Genomic DNA, 20,274 nt, shown 5'->3' on the forward strand with positions numbered 1-20,274 from the left:
AAAGATAATTACAGAAATGAGATGTAGAAATACTTGAAAATGTACGGACAACTGGAAACAGCAGGAGTGTGAGGAGAGCAAAAGGCTAAAGCACATAAACTGCAGCTTAACTGCAGATAAAGGTCAAGTTTGACCGATGAAGGTACTGATATCCAAGCTGGGAATGGTACAAATAGGAGACCAATTACAAGAGCAATCTTTCTGAAACTGCAGTTTTGGATAGAAACTTTTTGAAGACAGACACTGTTCACATACACAGTATACACACTATCCCATCAAGCTCTTGGAAGCAGTTTGGTTTAAGATGCAGTTTTTCACTGCATTTGTATCAGCCACGGCCACATGGCAAGTACTGTATTTACATTCTGAGTGTGTCTCTGTGTGTGTATTTATTTGACATCAAAGCAAAATGTGACCCCAGACCTACTGTAAATGTAAAAGCAACAAATGCAGTTTGATTGCTTTGTAAACTTTGAGTTTATATGTCTTCTGTTTGTCTGTCTCTTGATGGACACACACCACCAAGCAAGATACAGTCGCACATAATGATCAAAATTGAGCTTGAAAGTTGTCGTCCATGTGTGTACTTAAGGACAATGTCAATATCGCAGCAAGTCACGATGGACGCCGTGGCTGGTCAAAAGATGGTCTTTAGGCCATTTAGTTAGAACATGTTTTTTTGATAAAATCAATCTACTGTAAGATACATATAGTGTATGTCAAATAAGAACATATAAGACAAGCCAGACGTGTTGTTGAGAGTGTGCTGTTAAGCTAAATCCAGCACACACACTTCAAATGTACATATAGAAAACTGCATTAATACCCATCATGCATCACTTTCTTGAAGTAATAGCTCACGTTGTAACACACAAGCCAGAAATTCCATACATCAAATATGTTATGTGAAAACATTAAAGGGGATCCTAATCATGATCAAGTGGCTAGTCCCTTTGAGAAAATACCCAATGACAAAGATGTATATGACACAGACATAACGATTCAGCAAGAAAAGTTTTCTAAACTGTGTCACGTAGGCTTTAGATTAGTGGGAACTTAGTGGATGAAGCGTTCAGGTTCCTGAACCTTGTGTGCAGCATGTTAAAAAAAAAAAAAAACATTCTGGCCACACATTATCTTTTCACTATGAGTCAAATTGCATATTTTCAAATTCAGGAGCATGAAAATGCTTAAAGGGTTACAGCATATTGTTCCTTTGTCTGCAATTTTTGCCAAAGGCCAGAGAGACAGCAGTCACAGGATTTCAAAATGCCCTACAGCGCCTTTACAGTCAGCAGGATGCAGGGCAGGCCACATGATGCAACTTAATGCAATGTGCAGAGAAGTGATTAAATTCTGATTAATTCAGATTTGTGTTAATCAACGCAAGTCTTCCCTCTTTGCAGTGGCTTTAAGGATAATAAACCCAAACTTTATTAAATAATAAAGCATTAATTTAAGTGTTGCCAGGATAATACCCCTGCCCAGCTTCTGATATGTTCATTAAAGCTTTGAACAATGTGATATATTTACAGCAACATACAGACTACAGTACTGCACAGATGATATCGGTAAACAGAGGGGACATGTCAATAGAAGTTTAACATGACACTTCCACTATAGTATTACTTGTAAAGTTGTGTGTGTGTGTGTGTGTGTGTGTGTGAGAGAGTGCATAACTGCATCAAGCTGGCGTGGGACTCATTATAGTGGGCAGCCAGCAAGCTGTATGCGGTATTTTAAAGGGGGAGGGAGTTTGCTCAGAAGCATCAGGCTCTGTCCATCATCCATCGTAGCTGTCACCACGGCAAACCCCCCAAGGGAGGGCAAGGAGGTGTATGGACGAGCGTAAACCTGTGAGGTGTGAACTTCAATAGGAGGGAAACCACGACAGAAGGCCGAGGAGAAGGGGATGACAGGTGACATGCGAGGATAGACGAAAGAAAAGTGCAGAGGGAGGGTGGACAATGAAGAAAGAGAGAGTCGGAGAGGGGTGTGACAGGTGATTGTTGCAGTGGGAGTGACAGGAAGTAGAATGCAGACAGAAGAAAGGACGAGGAAGTGCATTGATATTCCGCACAAGACTGTTTTTTCACACTTGAAGAGAACTCTCCGACTCTTAACACTCTCCCTCACCTTGACTCTCAGTCTGAATTTTGTGTCTGCCACTGGCCGAAGAAAGCTCTCTGTACGACAATTGAGCTAAAACTGGCTATGCTGTGAACCACGAGAAACCCAAAAAATAATGTTGAATACTTCAAAATGTTAGGTGTGCAGAAAGTTATTAAATTTTTTCCTCAGTCAATTGTAGACGTCAGACTGCTTCCCACGGTTGAACAGTACATATTTTCAGGCTGTCACTTAAGATGTCATGGTTTTCCATAAGTGTAACAAGCTGTTTCAGTTCCTCTCACTGTCATGGCAACCACAATTTTGGAAAGCACTGACAATGCATGCAAGTTACAAAGCATGAATATTTAATATGGATACCATATGGAGGAAAAATACATTATTATACATACACCACATATGTAGGTAACTCAAACATAGAGAAGTGAAGGCCCACCCCTTGAATGGAAGACAGTGGAACCTTGTTTACAGGATTAAATGAACAATTGTGCTATGAATTATATATGATGGTAGATAAGTATAAGAGACAAAAGAATTAAGGTTTGACATAAAGATGGTGAAAGTACCATTAAGTTTTGTCTGAAATTGCACATATACAGTATTTTCAGAAATAAGATCATGTACTTCCGAAAGGGGAGCAACTCTGCCCTGCTATATTTGGGACTTTATACTTTTAAACTGGCGACTGCATATGTCAGAATACAACTAAGAATCTGAGTGCTTTTTTAACAAGGAAAGAATGTGTACATACCAAAGACAAATAGTTGTGTGGGCGTGTGACGCTGTAGGTATCTGAACTGACATTTAAAACTTGTCAATATAAGCTCGTTCATGGCAAAAAATCCGTAGCAGCAAAATATAAGGCATATTTGTAGAAGAGAAAACAGCGATGGTACAGACTGCAAGCAGATCATTAAGTGTATCAGAAATAATGAATTGATGTCAGATCACTTGTAATGTTACTCATAAAATCAGTGATGTAGGTATCAGCAAGGAAAACAAATTGATGAGCACAAAACAGGACCTGTTCAGGAACATTATATGAGCTGATCAGTAGCTGGCTATCACTGCTGGCAAGTTTGAACTCTCCTGCGTCCAGAATGGTGTCTGTGCCAAAATGTTCCCCCTGCTCCCAAATGAACCACGAGTTCTGCTCCTGCACATATGGGCAGCCTCTATAATTGGAGTGACATTAACAATACACTTATGCATTATGAAGGAGCACTCAGGTGTACATGTTGACTTTTATGTGGCACTGGGAGACCTCAATTAATCACAGGGGAAATTGCTAGTTTCTAAAACTTGTTGGCGTGTAATTTCTTCTGAAAAGGTGGCATAATCACATCCTTGAGTGCTTGAGCAGTTTTTTTTTCTTCTTCTTTTTGTATCCAGGATGGAGCCTGGGTGAGAATGTGGGATGAGAATAAAAAGAGCCAAGTTTGGGTCTAAACACGAATTGTAAGCGAATTACAGAGCAAAAGACAGTGGGAAGAGAGACGGCACAGTTATTGACGCTTTCTTGCGTGAACTATAGTAAATGACAAAGAAGGGATTAAAAAATTCACACAGAATAGTTTCCCATTTAGGTACGGAGTACAGGCATGTGTCTGCATGTGATTGGGTGGGTGGGGACTGTGCTGGCGCGTGGTGCCCAGCCATGTGTGCTCCTATGTGGGCTTCCTGACTCCCGGCCTAGCCGCAGATGGCTCAGTGTCTCAGCGGTCTGCTCAGCAGGCACACTGACACAAACTATTGGCCACATGGATACACAGGAACACACACACACTCAACACAGCAAACAGACATACGTGGACACAAACTCGCATGTCCTCAGTTTATGTAACAAATATACAAAGATAAATTGTGTTGAAATGTATGTATATATATACACACACACACACACGCACACACACACACACACACACAAGAGCATCACCTTTGCCTACAGTGAACTATGTTCAAGAACTGTGTCATGTTGGGTCAGACAACACACACTGGCAGGTGTCTCTGCCGCAGGGGTGCTTGCTAACTCTGAGGGAACGACAACTGGCACAAGCACCTGACTGGGAGCTAACACATGACGTCCTGTCATGGTAAATAAGATATCAGTAGAAATACAGAAAACGATGTCAGGTCATGTGGAGGCATGTATAGGTGCGTGTGTGTGGGCTGGATCAAGGGTCACATCAACGAGTGAATAAAACACACTTTTTCTCAAAAGCAAACTGATTCTTTGTAAGGTTTTCAGAGTTGTGACACGTAGAGATAAAACAGCACACAAACTTTTGTGTTTCAGTTTTGCACGTCACATTTTTTATACTTGGTCCATCTATTCTGTCTAAAACATTCATTTTTTTTTCTATTTTTAAATATCATTAGCAAGTTTTGCAAACACTCAACAAAATAAATTCTATTACTGGTGACATATCTGTGAGCTGGCTGTCAAAACAGCCTGGGTTGGAAAATTGTTCCTACAAAGTCAGTGGTGTGATCAAGTTGATCTGAAGATTTACAGATTTAGCCTAAAGACGTGTTATGATGCCACTGTCACTCTTACGTACCTCTGCAGTAGGGAAGGGGAAAATCCCAGGCAGCTGTACCAGCAGAAGTGGCGAGGCAGGAGAGGGTGGTGTGACCCTCTAGCACATAGCCCGGGCTGCAGCTGTAGCGGATTTTGTCCCCGATATTGAAAGTGGACCCCTGCTGGTGGCCGTTCAATAGCTGTCCAGGATTACCACAAGTGTAGCTGGGCAGAGCTAGAGAGGGAGAAGAGAGGAAATGCATAGTTGATAAAGCAGTTTCTGGCAAAATTGGCACTGCCTCATGTTAGCATTACCAAGAGCCAAGGTACAGGAAGAGTCTGATGACAGATAACACGTGTGACCCAAGCAGTGATTTCCTTTAAAAACACACTGATAAAATCTTATCTTCCTGAACATGTGCAGATATTTTGGTGTAGCGGCAGGGCTGCCGATAAAGTGCAACAATCCATACCATAGTCAATAAAACATAACACAATAAGTGCTTCAGATGATTCACTAGTGAATGCCATGTTGACCTCCAGTGCAACCATGTGCATGCTTCTATTGATAGAACGTTGTCCAGTTGTGTGATATGTAAATCAAGTTCAGAGGAAGTTCAGCCAACCTCTTGCCTCTGAACCTTCTTCCTTTAGTTGTGATTTCCCAGCAAACAGCTAAGCCTGTAGTAAATTGGCTACAATAATATATAGGTGCAAAGTGGGTTGATGGGTTTGTTCCTGCTGCATTTCCGATAACAAATCCTCAGAGTATGACTAGAAGGGTAATGACCAAACATGCATATCACACATACACACACACACTGTGTCATCCAGCTTACAGCACCGGTCACACACTCCCACACAGCGAGGGACCTGGCCAGAACATGTGCTGGACTTTGGATGAAACTCGGTCCCTCCACAGGGACTGGGCTGAACTCAGGCGAGGACAGAGCGGCTCCTACACGGCAACACAGCTCACTGGCACCTCATCTTCACACTCAATGCACACGTTTTCATCCTATCGGATGCCTCCCAGCTTCAAAATGCAATACAAAGGACAACATTTCAAAGGCAATCAGCTTATTGGGGTGCCTGGAAAATGCTGATCGTAATAAGAAATTAAGTATCTCATTCAGTTTAGCACATGCCTTTCCATTTCAGACCAATAAGCTTAGACAACGATGAATAAGACTGCGAGACTGGCATGTTAAAGTGGTTGAATAAAATGAACAACACAAAACCATTTAAAATTTTTCCCACATGTCTATCCTAAGCTACAAGTTCCTCACAGCAAGGTCTAACAAGGACAGATCAATCATTGTACCCAACAGTGTATTCCTCAGAGCATGAGCTGTGGAATTAACTGGCTGGCAAATAAATACACTGCAAACAGTTTGTGTCCAGACAACAAACATGACCTCTGTGTACCTCTGTGAAATCTGTGCGTGTGCGTTTCCTCACAGCCATAACTGTGAAGCAGAGGAAGACTCATGCTCACTCACAGCTGGATACAGATTCAAACATCTTGTGGTCATGTTTTCACTCTGTGTCCACAGATGAGGTAGTGTAAGGTTTGAAGGGGGTTGGGATTTCCAAAACAAAGACAATGTACAACACATTATATCAGTCCTCATTTGTAAATGACAAATTACATCATCCTTTATCGGATTTGGTACATGAACTACAGAACATAAATGAAAGTATTAACGTGTGTTTGGTGACTAGATTGGTAATTGTCAGTATCTTCCTTCCTGAACTAAATTTGGTTAAAAATGTGTCAGATATAGGCCTTACCCCATCGAGTGCTAGTTTGTTTTATATGGGCCTGCACATTTCCAACCTAGAAACCAACCAGGCATAAAGTAGCCTCCATCCTCTGTAAAAGCATCGTTGGCCAACACCTAGATATGTCTGCCAAGTCTTTGTCGTCGCCCCCAACATTTCCCTACTTTCCTAAAGAGGCTAAAATCAGCAGTGGCTCACTTAGGGCAAAAGACTGCAGCTGCACATTGCACTTCAAACTACATCCCAATCAGTGCTTTTGCGGCAGGTGTTCTCCATCATCTGTTGAAGGCAGAACACCTGCTCATGCACATCAAGGACACCCTAAGTGACTCATTGCTGATTTACCTTTTAAATACCTGGTTAGTACTTGGATACTCTCCTTCTGGCCTAATCCAGGACTCGAATGAGAGACTGACTTGTCACTTTTAGGCTCCACTGCGCCATAGCCTTTATTTTGACCGCCAAGGCTGCCTTAATATTGCTTCCCTTCCATCACTACCAGATTAGCATACGCACAAGGACTCTTTCTGATTTGCATATTAGCTGTGGGGACTGAGGCATCAGTTACTGCAGCACAGCCACAGGGGGCCCTATTGTCAAGAAAGTACTGTAATTGCCCCGTCCTTGTGATTATGACCAGGTAAGGCTGGATCGACACATCACTCGTGTCCGAAAGGCTTGATCAATTTACTGAAGCGCGGAGGAGGGTCAGTGCAGATAAAATGGAAGGATGAGGGGAGGCGTGAGGTATAGAAAAAGCGGCCACTTTTATTTGTGACAAGTGTAACGAACAACATTAACTCTGGCTGGATTCATTTAGATGTGCCAGTGCCAGAGAGTTGATATTGTACATGCTGGCTCACTGGCAACGGTTACTGGCACATTTAAATGGAACAGAGCCATCATTAATGTTATTAGTTACACCTGTGCTTTTCCTCCGACAGGAAGTCAGAACGTCTGTGAGAACGGTCTATTTTTGGATAGGGGATAAATGGAAGATGACGATGACAGAAGTGGGAGAAAGAGAGGGTTTAACCACCGACTGGGAACGATGGCGAGCGTGTATGTGTGCAAGACAGCGGCAGAGAGAGGGAGAGTTGAACAGGATGACTGATTTTGCTGCATTAAAACTGATTGAGGGCACAGCACTGTCAGAGTGAAGATGTGCAAGCACGGGCAGGCCCGCACTGGGTAAACGTGTGTGTGTGTGCGTATGTGCTCGCACGTATGTAATATTCTCATCACACTCTCCATTTCAGGTTATTAGTTTGGGCAGTAAATTAAGTCTAATAGTGCCATTACTTGTGCAATCCACAGAACAGGGCTATGCCTAGAGCACAGAAGTGGCAAATACAATTTTTAACCTGCATGAGAAGCATCAGTATTCTTTTTATACCTACCAATGTGAATCTGTCACAAATGAGATTGTGAGATTGACTGAGATTAAAAAACAAACAACAAAAAAAAACATTGATGGTATTTCTTTTGTGTCAGACAGAGAGCAAACCTGAAAATGGATTTATTTTATCCCTGCATGGTTTTCAGGCAATTATTTTTCCTTTGGAAATTCATGCAAACGTGATATCTTTCTTTAGATGTAACAAAGCAGAAAAACCTGGTTCCAGAGTGTCTATCCTAGCCAAATTCAGGAAACCAAGGAAGCAGTACATTAAATAACAGCCAGACTTTTGAACTCATTTATCAAAATCTATTCCATTTATTGCCACAGGCTAAATCCCAAGAATAGAGTAGGAAAATGGGAGTTGCAGGAAGCAGAAGACAATAAACAACAACAAAAATCAAATGCACACAAAGGGGTTTGAGAGGAATAATGAGATCATTTAAATATTTCTGAGATGACTTCACATTAATCTCCATTAACATCCCTCCCTGCACACGCTATCGTACATCAGAATTATCTCACAAATTTTCTCCAAGTTCTCAGTCTTTACTGTGAAACGTAACGGTAGTTTCTGATTTAAAGAATAAAAGGTGCGTGCTTTTCACAAAGTCTTGCTCCTGTCATCACGTGGAACGCTGCTTCCCAACCCCCCGCATCCAACCTGTCATCGGAAGCCCTTAGGTGTTCTTCATGGCAGGTCCATAAGTCAGTGGGATGGGAGACTGTGACACAGCTCATCCCTGGAGCCTGGACGCTTTAAGGACTTCCACTGCTGAAACGGCAAAGGATGCTCCTCGTCCATCAATGCAGATCCCTCTTCAGCGCACATTGGCTGGTAGCAGAAATATATGAACGCTCTAAAGTACTTTAACCATATGTACATACACACACATACAGTGAGAGCAAGGCGCAGTACCATCCATCACAACATCCGTCCCTTACATCATCTACTTGCATTTTTTTATTCATTCCCTTCCATTCCATTCTTCTCACCCCCTCTCATTCCCAGTGACTAGGACAAAGGACAGTAAGGAAGGAGACGATATGAAATTTGTCTCTTGTGGGATGACCTTTGACCCCAATAAGACTGATGTTCTCTCTTCCTGGGTGTCTTCAAGCCTGTTCCTCAATTTGTCATTCTCTCATTCTTTCAGGAAAAGGGAATAGGTGTATATATACCCTTGCAGACTGTACAATGCATTTGTCACGAAATAATTCTTAAAAAAAAAAAGCTTATGCTGCAAAAATAAGGAGATCATAAAAATGTGGCACTGCAGAGAGGCTTCATATGGGTCTTTTCCTAAGACATAATGACAAAGTGAAACCATGTTTTCAAATTTACTAAAAGAGAACACAGAACTTTTATTTGCTAAACAAGTATTCAAACCCTTTGACTAGATGCCCAGTAGGCAGCAGTTACAGCCTCACATTTGCTCGTTAATGAGATGCAGATTTATGGGCCATCTAAAATTAAATAAACACAAAGTGTGCAAAAACTGAAGGTGTCTGAATACTTTCTGAATTCACTGTTACATATCACCAACAGTAGGAAAGGCAAAGAATAAAAAAAATAATAATAATGCTTCTCTGATACGTTCTAGGACAGATTAGTTCATTGTCCTTCTTTGCCGGGGAAAGCTACAAATGTTGGTGGGACAAAGACAGTTTATTAAATCTAAGGCCCAAGGCACATATAAAGTGATTTGCTCTTCACTTTGTAGCAGTTGGTCACGAGTAAACATTCCTGGCTCCGGTTGCCGAGGTAAAGCTCTGGTATATTTTCCATCCAAAATGTTTTTTGACAAGAGCAAAACAAAACTGCTTGTAAATAGACAGAGCAAGACTACGCTTCAACAGTGATACTTTATCCACTTTTCTTTCAGGTCACAGATGGTCCTGGTACAGTTTGTTTTGATCCAAGCATGGATCCCCCAAGAACCTGCTCTCCTTGCCATCCCAAACTCTCTACTTGAAAAGAAAATATGATGTCGACGCTCAATTTAGGTTCACCCAACACTCCAACTCCACTATCAGCATATGAAGTTGGTGGTAGGAACCAAAGTTGCAGACTGTGTTGACTGTAGAGCATTAGTCGCTCCCAGTGATTGTCACCTCATTCATATCGCTGAATTTTATTAACAGTCCAAGGTTTCTTGCTATCACATTGCTGCTTGTCTCTTCCTATTTGTATACTCCTGAAAAACTCCATGGTCAAGGAAAGGAGAAGGCAGGGAATAATTAAAGATGGCAAGAAAATCCATGATGAACATCTCGAGGCAGCAGCTGGGGAGACAAGCCTGCTTCATTACAGTCGGTACGTCATCACTCCGTCTGCTATGTATCAAATAGCAGAAGACAGTGACTGATTGACAGTTTAACAAAGCAGGACTTGTAGTTAAACCCAAAAATTGCCTTGAGCGGTACAATGGAGGTGCAGAATAAAATGCATGTACGAGGCAAGGAACTGCTTTTTCCTGGCTTGATTTGTCTCACAGGACAACACACATTTTACTAGGTAGCCTTTTTCTCCTCCAGTCAGTTTTTTTCCTGCCAGTTCCATTTTTTTGTTTTTCGAAAAACAAAGCAATATAAGGCAAAATATGTTGGATAGTGATTTTGTATTTTCAAGTAAAAGAGAAAAAAGAGAGTGTAGGAGAGAGAGAAGTAGGAAGGAATAAACAGTTACAGGGATGTTGCACTGTCATCAATAGCAAAAAGTGACATTCTACAGCACCTGGCTCTAAATAAGTTTCCAGCAAAAGAAAGCAGGACACCAAAAGACACGATGGCCATACAGCGACTCACACTTTGGTGAGTGAAGTCCAACTCAGCTCTCTAAAAGACAGATTTTTTTGCCTTCACCTCTCCGCAGCTATTTATGTACCCACTTCTGTATTCATCTCGCTATGTCTCACCTCACTACTTTTCTTGGTTTCACCCTAAATCCCTCCCTCATTCCTTTCCATTTCCTGTGCCTCTTTCCTTCCTCCGCATCTTCCTGCTATGCATTTGGAAGTGACATTGCAAGATCGATCCCAACACACAGGTGCATTAGCTCAATAAGCAGTTTCTGCTTTGTCAAGCAGCAATTCAATCAATGCCTGCTGTTCCCTACACATGGGCCGGACAAAAGCTGGCAACTCCCATCACTTCTGGTTAGAGAGGCTGAGGAATGCAGAATGCTGCTTTCCCTATAGCTCCTCCAAGAGCTCAGTGTTTTCCGTCATCATTTTCGAGGGATAGCTGTTTGAGCTTTTCTCAATTTCAAGCTGCACGTGTGGCATATTTTAAATAAATATTCTGTATTACTATTTTGTCTGATTACATTTAACTTAATATAACCGTTGACATAGAATCAAGTGTTGGATAGGTAATTAAAAAGGCAGAATGTCAATCAAATAATTTTACTGATTAAAGGTAGTGATGCACCGATGTAAAAATTCTGGCCGATACCAATAACCGATGTTAATATTGCTGTTATGGCCGATACCGATATTTACCGATGTCGATATATATATATGAAACACATTTTTATGATAATCAAAATCATCTTTTACTTTTGCATTTTATTTTCAGAAATGACTGATACTGTATTCTGATAACATTGAAAAATATTTAAGGTACAGTAGTAGGCCTAAAAAATGGCCAAAGCCACTTAGCAAAATAAAATGACTGATACTGTTTTCTGTAAACATTAAAAAATCTTTAGTTGAGCAGAGATGTCGTCTGTTTGGTCATTTTTCAAAGTCTTTGAAGAGGATCCTATGCTGTATGTAATGACTCCTCGCTATGCTGTATGTAATGACTGTGAAGGCCGGGTGATGCGAGGGGGAGCTCGTGTCAAATCGTTCAACACAACCAATTTGATCACCCACTTAAAAAACAAGCATCCCGAAGCCTACAAAGAATATGAAAAACTAGCTAATGCTAAGCAGCGGAAGAAAGCTACTGCTATCAGAGCTAGTGAGCGGAGCGCGAGCGAGCGAGGGGCGGAGCGGATGGAATTTTGGTGGAGCGCGGAACGCTTGTTAATTTAGAGGCCGGAGCGGGCGCTCTGTTCCGCTCCGATACCGCTCACACCACCAGCCTGACGCGTGCCCAAATCCACCCAGAATTCATTTCTTCCTAATAAAACCAAAACCGTTCATTTTCAGAAAAATTGCCATGGCAAGATGGAGTTCGTGAAATATTTTAGAAAGGAAACTGATAGGGTTATTTCTCCCTCTTTTAAATTGGAGCGAGCGTGGAGCGATTTCGCTGCAGCGGGGGAGGACTTTTAGGTGGAGCGGGGAGCGAAATTGAGCGGAGCGGCCTGACGTGAATTTGAGCGGAGGAGCGGCCGACTGATCAGCCACCTGAGCGAGGAGCAGGACATTCGCACCGCTCAGCTCCGCTCACTAGCTCTGCACACACATCAAATACACAGGAATAATTATCGGCCTGTTCACATCGGCTCTATTTTTACACCTGACCGATACCGATGTGTAAAAAAATGACCATATCGGCCGATATTATATCGGCGGCCGATATATCGTGCATCACTAATTAAAGGTATGCCAAATAATAAACAACATACTTGAGAGCTGAACCAATGTACTGCATAGTATGCCCTATTTGTATCAGAAGTGAAATTTCAGGTCTGCACATTTGTACTGTGTTTTTTTTGTTTGTTTTTTTTAATGTCAAAATACAAAAGATGTGTACGTGCACATGGGAGATAATGCTCCTGTGCCTGTGGAGTCACAGTGTGTCTGTCCCGATTTAACATGAGATAAGTTATATCAAAATTCCCTATTTTCTCAGTCTGGTGGTAAATTATTCAGGCGGGTTTTGAGACTTAAAATTCTAGACTTCCAATACTTGGAATTCTATCATCCCCTGAATGCAATGTACTAAATTTGCCTTCATATTTGCCTTAATTTTATTTGTTTTTTAGCACAAATCACTGTAGGTATTGGGTTGTGTTTTCAGTAGAACTACATTACAATGCTTATTTTACAAGCTCAGATTCAGAGGCAGTGAAATAAGCAATTAGCAAAATCAAATTTGAACTGGGAGGCGAAAAACAAATAAAAAGTTGGTGTGTGACACCACATTTGAGTGCGTTTTTGTATGTGTAAAGCACACCTGTGTGTGCAGCTAGCAGTTAATGTTTCACTGCGTGTTGCTGCCTGAACGTTTTGGGATTAGGGACTGCAGGGAGAGAATGAGGATTTGAACCTCCATATAGTCACAATCAAACGCATACAAATGCAGGCTAGAATAAACTCCGGATATCCACATTTCCCACGCACACAACAGCAGGTGCAGTAAAAAGGGCCAGTCGCTGTGTGGGAAGCGCTGAGGTGTGAAGGGGAGCTTCATACAGAATTGATGGCTGCCGACAACGTCTGCAAAACGGAATAATGTGCCATTCAGTAGCCATTCACTATATATGAGACTAAACTAAGAGGGATCAGGGAGGAGGAGAGACTTCAAGGAAAGCCAGAAGACAGATGAGAGACAGGATGAGAGCTGGGAGGAGAGATCAGTACATATGTGTATGGCCTTGACTCGGTCTGGATTGAAGCATCTAAATCCCCCTGGCTTTTCAGGCTTATCTCTCTACTGACATTACTCTTTCAAACAAAACAAGTTCTGTGGTCACAATTGCAGGCTCAAGTACACGGGTGCACACCAACACAAAATCCAGAAGATTATATGTGAATGTTAACTGAATTAGTTTAGTGTGTCCTCCACAACAATAAAGATATACCTTACAATTGCAATTGGAATTAATACAATATTGTTATTATTGTGTGCACTGTCCCTGTCCGGTACGCTGCTACAACACTGCACATTTCCCCACCATGGGATAAATAAAGGATTATCTTATCTTAATACAGCATGCCTCCTAAAATCAACATCACAACACAAATAATGGCCACATTTACCTTTGTAATGTGATTATTCTTCAAAATTAACATTTAGTTTGACTAAATCATTACTGCACAATTAAAATAAAATCATGGATATAGACACCAACTAAAATTTATTTAACATTTGCCACGTTTAGCAACACTTTTAACAGTTTCGGTTCCTTTTACAGAAACATTTATACTCTTTCTTGAACATATCAAACAGCATGTGCTTAAAAGTACAAATTTCTTGCAATAATCTGATGGTCACACCTGTGTTAGGCATTCACTGAAATTAAAATAAACCAAGACAATCTTTTGTGACTTTAGGAAATCAAAAACTAAATTAAAAAAAATACTTCAGGCCATTGCATTTTCAAACAAAAGGTGCTTGTGAACACCAGGAAATGGACTGCAGCATGTATACTGTGGCTTGGTTATGAGACTCAAATAAACTAGTTGTGTTTTCCTGGCAAGCGATTTTACTTATTAATTACAAATTAATTCTGTGTCTTATTTAGTGAAGCCAACGTGTGCCCACACGACTGACACCAGCTGTAACACCTCCTCTTGTTTGCAGCCGTGGCAGCCTCTGTTTCTCCAACATTAAGATGATTTTCACTCTCGTAGTTCAGTGACACCAATTGAAACTACAAGCTAGGAGGCAACATGCCAATTGCATCTGCGTGTGGGTGTGTGCATGGGAACATGAACGGAGATCATGAGGACATGCCAGCGGAGAGCAATTGGTTTGTTGGTAAGCTCTGATTTGCTGTTATAGGCAGGTTAAGAATGAATGAAAGAATTTATCAAACACAAGGTTGATTCATTGATTTGTGTGATTAATTACTCAGCCTATTATCTGAGAATAAGCTGGGTAGCAAGATAATTAACATTTACACAATTATGTAATGATGATAATAATAATACATTTGTGTGCGCCTTTCAAAGCACTCAAGGTCACCTTACAAAAACAGCAACTATGCATAAAACCCCATATGAATAAAACAGAGGTACCATATGAAACACGGTTGTTAAAAAATTAAATAAAGTGTTAAAACTTCTCCAATGATAGTACAGAAGGGGTGCATAGCTATAGCTGTGTGCGCTAGGAAATTTACATGTTTTAGATTAGATTTTCATAGAAAGTTTCATTATTTCAAAAATTTCAAAACATTTTCACCTCAGAGTGACACTAAAGCAATGCAAGGATCACCAAAAACATTAGTCTCTTAGTGAGAATGAGTTAGCATCATGACATCCTGTTTTACTCCAAAGCTTGATGTCTACACAGTTGGAAGAATAATGTCATCCATACGACCAACAGATGGGGCAAAAACCAGAAGTCATACACCTAAGGTTGCAGTCAACAATAGAAAATATATTTACATTGTTTCCACTCACTGGCTTCCAGGTTACTGGAATCCTTTCTGACAAAAGACTCAAACACCGATAACTCGAATAGTTTGAAGCCGACTCCAAGTAAATATTCAGTAAACCTTAAGTTAGAGCTTGCAGTCTCCATTGCGCAAAATCATAACTGTGAAAACGTTTGTCCTCTTGAAGTTGAAAACTATGGAGAATTTGGTTGAACGAGAGAATATCAACCAATCAATTGACCAGTCGACCTGGAGACTATAGCCCTCTTTACACCCTCCTACCTTGTTTCCCTGCATTTTGTAATGCTTTTCCATTCCCTCATCCAATCCTCTGGATCCCCCCACTGTGCAGGTTGCCTTGGCAACAGTAAAGGCCCACTGGAGAGGACATTGTAGAAGGGGAACTGTTGATGCATAAACGTGCAAGTTTGCGTGGAACATAATAAAACCAATTCATCTGTTTTCCCCAGAATTCAGTGCCGTGAAAGGAAATTCTCTAGCGTGAGGACTCTTCATGACTGTACCCTCATCGATTATACTGTCATGCCACACATGACAGGAAGTAAAGCATTTGTCTCATATATGCAGAATAGGTATACATATTTGAGAACAATCAACATCTTCTCAACAATTATACAGAAAACTTTTCTCCTTGTCAGGTCATCAGGTCAATGTCAATGCAAACTAACCTGCCATTATCTATGTCAGTCCTCAATTCAATTTAGTTATCTGACTTGGCTTGATGAAGCAAAGGTACCATGGAACGTTTAATCAATACCTTTACTTAAACCTGCCTCTTCCTACGAGTCCCTCTTTCTTTCCCTGTCTCTTTTTCATGTTGTCTGCTGTGGTGAAAGGTGAGAGAATCCCAGATTCACTACACTTCATAGCTGGCTGAGGGAAAAACATCTCTTTGACCCAGTATCACGGGTCTTGACATTTAAGGCATATCCCACAGATGCTTTTACATTCTCAGAGACTAATATCGACCTTTGATTTCTTTTTGCTATCATATTGTGTCAAACTGGAAAATATGGAATATGTTTTTCATACAATGAACATTCATTACAATGAAGTTAAACTAAATACAGTTACATTTTTGCTATTGATGCTCTCAGGCAAAAACATGTTCACTACGGTGAAATTGGCAGTTAAAATATTTTTCTAGATAGGCTTGCAAGGCCAAAATTGCAGCTTAAAACGCAGACTGACAGTCTTCCACCATTGAGTGTAAATACGCAGGCATTACTTTACTTCAAAATAATTTTTTGTTGGAAATTTGTATTGACTCGGTGCTCGAAGTGGTTTCCAAGTTTTAAACCTGAGGGAAATACGTGTTGAGTGCTCTGTCTGAAGAGAGTAACAAAGCCAGTATGGTCTAGCATCAATATTACTGCTGTGGACTTTATGAACAAAACATTATTGATTAAAGCATGCTTGCAATTCAGAAAACTTCTCTAAGATTCTTTCATTTATGATTTTCCTAAAGTAACCAGTATGAAAAAATCTGAACCACTATCAAAATCACATACACATACACTGAGTCACGCTTGCAATCACTGGCTTTGAGCGCTCTGTTTGAAAAATATGACAGAATCGCATGTCTTCCCTACATCTATAAACGTATCATAAATGATCGATGCATACGTATCAATCATACAGACCTTGTAAAAGAATGCAGGGGCCAGCATTTTGATAAAGAACTCCCTGCAGAATAGGTCAAGTATTTTAGTTGTACAAAGCTGTATATTGTGCTCAAGTGAGGCTTAATGTCGTTCTATTTTGGCTCAACTCTAGCTCGCCTTTAGTCAGTACGCTCCGCTTCTCCAGTTAAATCATCCTGCCGTCCTTATTTCTTATGGTCCCTATATTTTTAGGTCAGAAGTGGCTTATCTGCCTGTATGGCAGTTGACAAAGCATTACTGTGTGTTAATGGAGAAGAAGCTTTGATTGTCTTTGTCTACATGTTACAAAACAATAAAAACCATAAAGCAAAGGACTGTTCTCCATGCAATATACGAGCTTCTGTCCACAAGTGAACCCCATTTAGATATTTTGCAGTAGGACTATAATAAGCTACATTTGGCCAGTTTTTGACTGCACTTATAACAGGATGAGTGGTGCAATAATAAAATCCATTAAATTGCTGGGTTCTGGTACACGACTATAGTGCTCTGTTGAATTATAGATTTTCTTTGGTTCTGACTCACTATTATCATCACAATATATAATCCGCCATCATGTGCATTACCATCCTATATTTAACCTCTTACCACCCTCCCCCCACCAACATTCATAAGTATCGCCTTAGTTTATATTACAATTGACTTTAGATGTTTTCTATAGGTTGCGTATTATGTAACCATCTCAGTTACATACTCTGCTGTAATGTTCATTGTTTTTCTTTAACATTGTTTTTCTCTAGCCCCAAAAGAATCCGGGTGAATGTTTCCTGGGATGTTTTCCCCTACAAATTCCTATTCATATTCCCAAGCAAGTCCCTTCTTTTGATTCTAGCCCTAGTGTGGAGGTATTGTTCCCAGGAGACATGCCATCCTACAATCAATGTTTGCTTCATCCTTTGTTTACTTTCAACATAAGAATTCCAATGAAAAACACTTATCTTGTAACGGAACCAATAATCGTGGTCTAGGAGGAAGGATTATGACAAAATGCATTATTCAGACACAGCAATATCTGGTGAAAATTTACAGAGCTGAAAATCCATACGCAAGCCTTTCTGAAAGTGTGTAAAGAATCTCTATGTTCAGCAGCTAAATCAAGTGGTTTTGGGAGGTGGTCCAAGTCAAACTGATAAATAAACCTTGTGATCGTCTCATTGTCGATCAAAACATATTGTTCAGTAGCTGCAAAACCATGCTTTCACGTTATGAAGGGAAACAAAGTGGAATACCACTCATAACTAAGGGAGGGTGCACATGACATATCGTGAGAACAAGGATTTCTTTCTTTTTTTTTTTTTTCTTTGGTCAGAGGTGAGCTTCTGGCATGTAGGCTAAACCACTGGGTGTAATGTGTCAATCGAAGCTCAATGCCACCGCCAGGCTGACTTGACGTCGCCCCAACAGGTGGCTGATGTGGGTTGGACAGCATATAATTTTGTTTTTTCTCTCAAACAAACGGATCCCTTGTTTCACGCTCTGTTTACAACTGAACCTGGAGTTAACATTGAGGACCTCAATTTGTTGTTTCTTTGTTTATCTTTTAGTTCTATATTTTGTGCGTATTTGCTATTATTTCCTGTTTTATCTCCTGTGTTTTTTCCATCTTTTAACATTAATCTTGTAGTAGTCGGTGGACTTTGCAAAAAAGCAAAACAGAGCAGAGGTCTTAAGATGATCCAAGGCCTTACAGAGTACATACCAAAAATTAGATCATATGAGCATCACTGGCTAAACACAATTTTTTTTCGTACATTTTTCTCTAGTTTTTTTTGTAAGCATATGGAGTATGTCATCTTTGGTTCCATGGAGTGTATGTGATTAATAATATTGATAAAGAGACCAGCAGTGACAGCCTTTTTCCTCACTGTTCAAAAAAATGTGTAAGAGCTAATTATCATCTTTACTTAATCCATCATATATTTGTCCACAACAGGGAGGTAGTAATACCATATCGAAAGAATGTGCATAATCATCATATTTTGTAAACATTCCTATGTCTACATTTAACTCAAAAGATGCAAATTTAACTTACCACCCACTCTGAAAAAGGCAGTACATCCAAAAATACCCTCCGCCGCCTCACTCAGACACAACACCTCGACTTGTTCCTAGCCTTTGCCTCATTACACCAAATAGCAACTGTGAATTAAAGGCCTCAAATAGAGCACGTAGCGATGCCAAATGATGGGTGAGAGACGATCACAAAACAAACAGGTGCGCCTTTGCTTTACGCTTCAGCGGTGGTGCATTTGCACTGTGAGCTCAAGCAAGGGCTTGTCAGGCGCACACAGGCAGACAGTGAGACACACTGAGGGACACAAATCAACACAAGGATAAACACAAATCAGCTAAAAGCCCAGTTTCTGTGTGGCTCGTGAAGATATTCGTCTACTTCCAAGCAGTCTGTGAAGGAAGGTTTATGTCTCCACGACACCTCCCTGTTGTCTCTCTCCCCGCCAGTAAATCATCCTGAAACGGTCGGGCCGCTTCTCTGCTGTCTGCATCAAAACATTGCCACTGAGTATGGCAAACATTGATTCTCTATAAGTGAAGAACTAGAGCAAACACAGATGACCCACGTGACTGTGTGAAGGGAATGATATTATGTGGTGTTTGCGTGCTTTTTTTTCTGCTTGGTTTATGTGTCTGTGTGAGCCATTTGTAAAGGTTCAGCTCTGCAATTTATCATAGTATAGACTGAATTATTCACAATCCAATACAGAACAATCAGCAATCCTATATCTAATCAGTAACCACAACATCCAACATACACAATGTGCACTGTATATTAATAGCCAGAGTAATTCAATTATTAAATTCACACACTGGCAAATTTCAAAAATCAATCAAAAAATCTCGGTCAACACAGTTTACAACTTCCCAGAACAAATGTACTAGAACTACAAAATTCGACCTTTGACGTTTAGGTGACCAACAAGTGAATACTCAAATGTCGATAAAGTCTAAAAGAGATGAGTGGAGAGAATTGGCAACGGTCGATCGATGAATCCGGCCTGATGAATGGCCACGCATTAGAGCAGCCCAGTTAAACGGAGAAATGATTAAACGCAGCAGCCAAGTAGGAGCCGCTTGGTTGATATCAATTAAAGCAATGAGAGAGAATGCACCAGTTACTGTTCATAACCATCGCAGGGTATTTCATCATGGATGGTAACATGCATGCAAGGCAATCTTAATGATGTATTAGACTGCACAACTGCCTAATGATTAATGAGGGTTCCTTCAGGAGGCCCATAGTGGAGCATTCAGTAAATACACTTTACGCTGTTAAAAGTTTACTTTCAATCAAACTAATTGGAAAGAATGGCTACTGAAGGGAGGGAAAGCTTACTTTAAATACATCACTGAGAGTATAGGATGATCATATACTGTCTGTGTGAGTAACATTTTAACTCCAGCAGCTGAACAATTCTTGAATCAATCAGCTAAAACAATCGAATGTCAATACCTTGCC

At 40.6% G+C, this 20,274-nt stretch overlaps 1 protein-coding gene across 1 annotated transcript in view; it reads right to left on the reverse strand.

Moving 5' to 3' along the window:
* The window catches only part of csmd2 (CUB and Sushi multiple domains 2), a gene marked incomplete at its 5' end in the record, with an annotated part of 258,538 nt that overhangs the window by 179,078 nt on the left and 59,186 nt on the right, over nucleotides 1-20,274 (reverse strand). The window contains one exon of the mRNA XM_084562774.1: nucleotides 4,692-4,886. Within this exon, the coding sequence (XP_084418900.1) occupies nucleotides 4,692-4,886 (195 nt within the window). The remainder of the gene's footprint in view (nucleotides 1-4,691; nucleotides 4,887-20,274) is intronic.

Source organism: Chelon labrosus, assembly GCF_963514085.1.
Source record: "Chelon labrosus genome assembly, chromosome: 16".
NCBI lineage: Eukaryota > Metazoa > Chordata > Actinopteri > Mugiliformes > Mugilidae > Chelon > Chelon labrosus.